Below are 7,227 nucleotides of genomic sequence, written 5' to 3'. Positions count from 1 at the left end.
GACCTTTCCCTTTTATATCATCACCCTCCTGACTGTTGTGACAGGACCTCACCTCATGGTGGCTCTGATTGGCATTTCCTTGAGAACTGATGGATGTTGAGCATCTTTTCTTTGCTCGTTGGCTACATACGTGTTTTTGCTTGGGTGAGATATCTATTCATATCTCGTGCTGTTTTTAATGAAGTTATTATTTTTTATTAAGTTCTGAGGTTTTAATAAAGGTTAACTTTTTGGGGTGCTGGGGACTGAACCCAGGGCCTTGTGCTTACAAGGCAAACACTCTACCAACTGAGCTATATCCCCAGCCCCAAACGTTGAAAATCAACCTCTTTCCTGATATATGATCTGAAAATGTAATCTTCATCCTGTGTGTTGTCTATTGACAGCTGATTGTTCACCTTCCTGTACAGAACTATTGTAGTTTCATGTCATCATATTGCTGACTTTGTAGCCTGTACTTTGGGTGTGATATCCCAGAAAATCATTTTCTTTTCCAATCTCATGAAGATTTCCAACTGTTTTCTTTTGGCACAGATTCAGGTCTCACATCTACGCTTTCAAAACATCTCGACTTGATCTTTGTGTGTGCCATAGGAAAAGGGTCTATCATTTTTCTTTTGCATACAAATATCTGTTGACAAGACAATTTATACTACATTGGCTATATATGGCAGTGCTTTGAAAGATGTTTTCATGACGTTGTATAAGGATGTTTATCAAGGCACCCTGTTCTGTTCCACTAGTTTATAGATTTACTATTATGTAACTATACCATAATGTGTTTTTTTCATTCTTTCTTTTCTATTTCTTTTGTACGCATGTGTGGTTTTCAAGTGTTGGTGATGAACCCCAGGGCCTGTAAATGCTAGGCAAGTGCTACATCTCCAAGTTCCATCCCCAGCCCTAACACACTGTTTTAATTACTATAGCTTCATAATATATTTAAAAATTGGGTGTGGTTCCATCAGCTTTGTTGTTTATCAGGGTTGATCTACCTATTTAGGATCTGGTAGGGTGGCATGTAGATTTTAGCTACCTCGTTTCCTATTTCTATAAAATATTCTTCTGAGATTTGGATAGGAATTGCATCTGTACATAACTCTGATTGTATGGACATTTTGATATTGACTCTTTGCATCATGAATATGATGAATGGTTCCTCTAATTTATGTTTGCTTTAATTTATGGCATCATTATACTTTCTGGGTACAAGTGTTTTCTTTCATTGGCCAAGTTCATGCCTCGGTATTTTGCTCTTTATAATGGTTTATTATGGGGATTGTTCTCTGAGACAAAGCAGAATTCTTGGGATGTTGCCTCTGTGTTCTGCTGAATGCCTGTCAGAATCCTGAAAGAAATTCTGTGGGATCTTTAGTGTTTATACATAAATGAACATGTCACTCCTGAGACAACGTCTCTCCTTCCTTGGAATTTGTATGCTATTGGGTGTCCCTATAGATGATCTGCATGTACTGAGCCACCTGTGTCCCACAGATAAACCCCAGATCTTCACCATGGATGATGCTTTTAATTTGGAGAAAATCAAGATGGTTTGGTGCTAATTGTTTAATGTGTAGCCCTCCATCATGAATTTCTGTGTATCTGGGCTCCTTTTTGGAGGGGTGGGGTGTCTTGGGTTACTGGTTCACTCTCCTCCATCAATAGTTGCTTTGTTCCACTTTCCAAGCTCAGTGTTCTGAAGTTGTGTGTGTCTAGGGTTCTCTTTTTTCAATCTTGTTGTGAATGGAGATGTGTTTCTTCAAGTCTCTGTGACATCCTCCTGATGCACCTCCCAAGTTCTAGTAGGTGGTACTTTGATTTTCGTTTTTCTCAAGAAAATTTCTTATTCCACTTGTGAATTCTCCATGTGTGACTAGTTAAAAGATGTTGTTTAATCTCCACATAGTTGGGATGGACAGTTTTAAGTCTTTAATTTATATTCATTCTATGGTGCTTGTTGATATACTTGACGGGATATCAGTGTCCTTAAGATTGAGGAGGCTTGTTTGTGACCTGGTGTGTGTCCTCTTGTGAACACTGATCTCAGCACATCAGAGTAGTGTTTTCTGCCCTTGGTGGGATGTTCTACATGTCTCTTGAATCCTTTTGTCCTGGTTTACAGCTACACCTTCATGTGAAGTCTTAAGATTGTGTTGCAGTCATTGTGATTTCAGCCACCCAATATCAATTGATTGAGGAGTTTAATTGATTCAAACTTAACACCTATTCACGATAACTTAAACAGCCACTTTGTTCTGTGCTGTAATCCTTTGGACCCCTTTCTCCTCTTTTCTATGTTCCTTTTCTGATTTTAAAAATGTTTGGTCTCATATTCTTTGCTTCCTTTACTACTTACATTTTTATAAAGACATTCTATTTGAGAGTATTTTATATTTGGCTAATTTTTCTAATTAAATACAATATATGACAAGTGCATAATTTTCACAGCACTGCTATCATGATTGGTAAACTCCCACATGTGACTTACTGTCTAAACCTTGTGTTCTGACTGCATGCACCTCTCACCCAGAAAGCCTCAACATGGGAGCTACCCACTGCGATGCTGAACATCTTTAGAAGGCTGAGAGACCAAAAGTGGCGTGTAACAGCATCCGCATGGAGAACACCTCTCCTGGGAGAGGCTGAGATCAGAAGTGAGCTTCTCAAAACCAATCTTCACATCCCTGGGACAAATCAGCTCAGATGTTTCAAAGCTCATCAAATAACCCTGCGGCACGTTTAGAGTCTTATCCCTTACTTTATAGTTTCAGAAAGAATGTTTTCCACAACTGAGTTGATAATTAAAATAATTTTATGAGGATAAAATGTATACAACATAAACATTCTGACCACTTTTCAGCATTCAGTAGAGTGGCCTGGAATCTATTCAGATTATTGCACAACAGTCACCACCACCCATGACAGCATTCACTTCCTAACTGAATAGAGGTTCTCCACATACCAAGGGATAGTGCCCCGCTGCCCCCTCTCTTGGTCTCTGGGATGCTTTTGTGTTCCTGCTCTGTCACTCTGCCCACTCCAACTCCCACCATCTTTAAGTACATTTATACAATGTTTGTTCTTTTGCGACTAAACTGACTTCACTGAGTATAGTAACTTTAGGACTCAGCTATGCAGCCCCGTGTTCCAGAATATTTTCGATTTTAAGGTCATTGCGTATTGTTTACATTTTCTTATGGTTGTAGATGTTGAGTTGTTTTTAAGTTCAAATATTTAAAGCATGGTTTTAGGAGCAGTGATGTGAAAATGACTATTTGATTCCCTGCGTGTAAAATGGGTGTGTGTGTGCCTTTGAGTGTGTATTGTTTGTGTGCTGGATCATGTGATATTTTGTGGTAGAATATGTTTACAAATGTAGTTAGGAAAAATACAGATAATGGAAATGATGCAATATTTTAAAACCATTGGAACTGTGGTTTATCTAAAAAGAGTTTGTAATAACCAAGGTTATGACAAGTGACATCCAACTCACACGCCCCTATTAAAGATCCAGTGAGAAATATGACATTGCCATAATATCTCAGAGAGGCACATGGTTTGGCTTTCATTGATGTAATTGTCATCCCTGCATGTCCAAGTAGATGGTTTAACAGAGGAAACGAGACTTTGTATTGCATTTAAACCAAAGATTCTAAACACTCTGTCATGATAAATCACTCCAAATTCAGCGCAATTTCTTGTCTTAACAGAACTTATTCACCACTGCCTACTGAAATGTTTACAGTCTTCTCCAACATGTATCTGAAAATAACAATTATACGTTTTGCAGTACAAATAAACACCAAAGGACTGAACGAGGCATAGCTATGGGTCACGAGGATCTGGATACAGTAAAATATTGGATCATCTTTCAGTGTGATTCTTGCATAGGAGACTATGCTGTCCAAGATGGACATGACCACGAAGCAACTCATAAGCAGCAGGATTGTCTGGGTGGCCCTCAGTTCTGGGGATGACACTGGAGACAGGCTGCTGCTGTGGAGATGTTGGGACTGCCTCTTGTGCCTGCACAGGAGAGCCACCATGTATCCATTGGAGAAGGCCATGATTCCTATAAAGGAGACTTCCCTGAAGGTCAGCAGGGTGGACAAGCTGTGCCGGAGGAAGAAGGTCATGGGAATGAAGGAGCAGGATTCTGTGATGTACATAAAGTTGTCTGAGGTCCAATTGGGGGTAGCAGCAATGGAGATGAAGAGATGACTACTGAAGGATGAGTAGATGACCCACAGGAAGAGAAGGAAACACAGGTTGTGAAGAGAGGATTTATGTTTGAACCTTGCCAAGCAGGAGCTCCTGGGGCTGAGGGTGATGGCTTGGAGGACACTCAGCAGGCAGGTGGCACAGATGGAGAAGCCCCTCATCAACCTGTACAGGTAGATGAGCAATTTACACGTCAGGTCATCCCACCTTCCTCCCTGAGGTATAAAAATGTCCGAAGCTATGAAGCCATTGATGAGCAGAATTGCCAGGTGGATCAGGGCCAGGAGACCAATGGGCAGGTCAGTGGCCTTAGGTCTGTGCCCAGTAATGTGCAAGGAGATATGAACAAGGAGAAGAAAAGCATTGGCTATGACCCCAATGCCAGTCACGGTGTACACGGTGTTTCTTATGTGAATATTACTGTAAAGTCTGTTGGCTTTGTTCATCTTACAAGGGAAAGAAAAATATGGTGACCACAGTAACTCACAAAAATGTCTTTTTTTTTTTTGCAAATCTGACCTCTTTCATCAATCTCAAATGAACACCAGTTCCATTAAGAAAAACAGAAAATTCATCCAACTGTATTTTTATTCCACATGAAAATTCAGTTCTGGTGCCGGGCAGAGTGGTGTCTGCCTGAAATCCCAATGACCCCAGACGCTGAGGCAGGAGGATCACAAGAGTAAAGACAGTCTGGGAGTATTAGTGAGACCCTGTTTCAAAATACAGAATAAAGTTGTAACTTGGTGCTGGTGCACTTGCCTACCAGGCAGCCCCCAGCACAAAATTAAAAAAAAAAAACTATGTTCTATTCACACCCTGGAGAATGCATCTCCATGCACCACCTTATCTCCATACCTTCCAATCTCACTGGGACCTCCACAGCAGCATACATATTGATATTTCAGTTTTCTTGTACATTAAGAATTGTCATCCAGGTGCCATGGTGCACTCATGTAATCCCAGTGGCTCGGGAGGCTGAGATGAGACAATGGCAAGTTTAATGCTGATGTCACCAAGTTAGCAAAGACCTAAGCAACTTCCTGAGACCCTGTTGTCTCAAAATTAAAAATAAAAAGTGCCAGGGATTTTTTTTAAATGGGGCCACGTCATGGCTCAAAAGAAGTGCCATCTATCTTAAAATATACTTCTTTCCTATTTTCTCATGTCTGAGGTTGTCTGGGGCAAGATAGGAGCTTACTTGATTTGCCTTTTTGTGATCTTGTCTGTCAGGTGCATAATAGGAGATCTACAAATTGGGCCAAATTGCAGGGGTTGATTGCAAGAAACTGGAAGTGAGACCCTCCCAAACATGAGTGTGCACAGACTAGACCTGCACGGAGTTACTTCAGGTCAGCACCATGTTAACACTGGCTTATTTCCCACCATACCAAATTTTTGTAATATATAAACAATGTTGGTGTGAACTCTGTTGTCAGACTGATTGAAGTTTCGAGTCGGAGCTGCCATTTACCACAACTTCTTATTATGCACCTTGGGATGCTGAGGTCCAGTCATCTCAGCTGTCCACATGAAGAGTCCTGTTATGTGAATCCTGCAGAGACTATTTGGGAAAAAGTATAGTGTGCCTACAAACTTTGGAAGTGTTTGTGGCACATAATGAGCTCTCAAGAAATGTTGGCTTCTAATCTTATTATCATACAGTACTTCATTCACAAGACTTGGGAGAATCAATGCAGTTTTTTTAATAACAGATCAGCTGTGTCCCTTCCTGAAAGAAAGACAAGAAAGAAATTACCGCAGGGTGTGAGGGTGCACACCTGTAATCCCAGCAGGTCAGGACCTGAGCGTGGAGGATGTGAGTTTAAAGCCAGCCTCAGACACTTACACAGGCTTTAAGCAACTCAGAAAGACCCTGTGTCTAATTAAAATATGAAAATAGGTGGAGATGTGGCTCAGTGGTTAATTGCTCCTGTGTTCAAAATCTAGTTTAAAAAATAGAAAAACCAACATCGTAGAATATTTGCACAATCCTGTTGTGAGGACTCGAAATTTTATGTCGGTCCTTGGAATCCTCTGAGGTGGCTACACATGTCACATTTTTGTTCATCCTCCAGCCAGAATAACTAGATTATGTTAGAATATTCTGGAAAAATTACCAAGAGCATAGTTATTTTTTTTTCCTTTTAGGACTTTACAATCAGAGTAGTAAATAGAACTACATTTAAAACAGACTCGTTGCTGTTTTAAAACAGAGTTGGTGTTTCAAAGTTTTAATTAAAGACACGTGTCCAGCCCACTCCTGAAAGATGAGCTCTAAGATGCTATCTCTATTACAAGTTCAAAGTGACATTTTTCTGTAATCAAATGCCCAAGACTGAAATTTATGTTGGAGAATTTGTTGAATGATCTACTGGAACAACATTTCTTGGAGAGTGTGTGCAATGCTTTTTAGGTTTTGTACATGAGTAAGAACATGCAGTGTTTGTCTAAGAGGGAAATTCTCTATACCATTAGGGAAAAAAGTTCTGTATTTCCCAGATGTGGTGATCAGGAAAAATACAATTTTATTCTTCCACTTATTCAGTATATTCAGGATTGCTACCATGACAAGCCCAGAAATGACACTAGGAAGTTCTTTCACAAGGCACACATGATCACAGGCACAGATGTTATTCCCTTTTATCTTTATACATAAAATTACATATATCTGTTCTTATCACAACTGTTTCATGTAGGTTAAATATATGCTGATGAAGCTTTAAAGAATAACTTAAACATCTATTTTTAACTATAATCATTTGTGTACAACATTTTTAAATAAAAATTTAAAATTTTAGTTCTAAAATTGTGTTTTCTTTTATAGAGAGGGACATTTATGTGAAATGGTGACTTTGCTTCCATTGTGTTTAATTCATGTTAAAACATGTGCAAGGCTAGCACACAGTATCGTAAAACCATTTCAGTAACAAGTTTAAATCACCGCAAATTGGAGCATTCAAGGACAAGATTTTCAGTCTTACTTCAAAAAATGTACTCGTGCAA

The 7,227-nt window shown here is 39.5% G+C and overlaps 1 protein-coding gene and 1 non-coding gene across 2 annotated transcripts; both read right to left on the bottom strand.

Moving 5' to 3' along the window:
- Positions 1–230: 230 nt before the first annotated feature.
- On the bottom strand, positions 231–304 carry Trnat-ugu (transfer RNA threonine (anticodon UGU)). Its single transcript has one exon. It is a non-coding gene; the product is annotated as a tRNA-Thr (tRNA).
- Positions 305–3,713: 3,409 nt separating this feature from the next.
- Positions 3,714–4,667, bottom strand: LOC144373227 (vomeronasal type-1 receptor 48-like). Its single transcript, XM_078036333.1, has one exon. It carries the CDS (start codon positions 4,665–4,667, stop codon positions 3,714–3,716), a length of 954 nt encoding a protein of 317 aa, XP_077892459.1.
- Between the last annotated feature and the right edge of the window lie 2,560 nt (positions 4,668–7,227).

Source organism: Ictidomys tridecemlineatus, unplaced genomic scaffold, assembly GCF_052094955.1.
Source record: "Ictidomys tridecemlineatus isolate mIctTri1 unplaced genomic scaffold, mIctTri1.hap1 Scaffold_320, whole genome shotgun sequence".
In the NCBI taxonomy this organism is placed as follows: Eukaryota; Metazoa; Chordata; class Mammalia; order Rodentia; family Sciuridae; genus Ictidomys; species Ictidomys tridecemlineatus.
The sequence above is the reverse complement of the archived record's forward strand: the minus strand, read 5'-3'. Positions and strand labels throughout refer to the sequence as shown.

Coding starts and splice junctions, on each gene's coding strand:
- LOC144373227 (XM_078036333.1), bottom strand. CDS start 4,667: ATGAACAAAGCCAACAGACTTTACAGTAATATTCACATAAGAAACACC.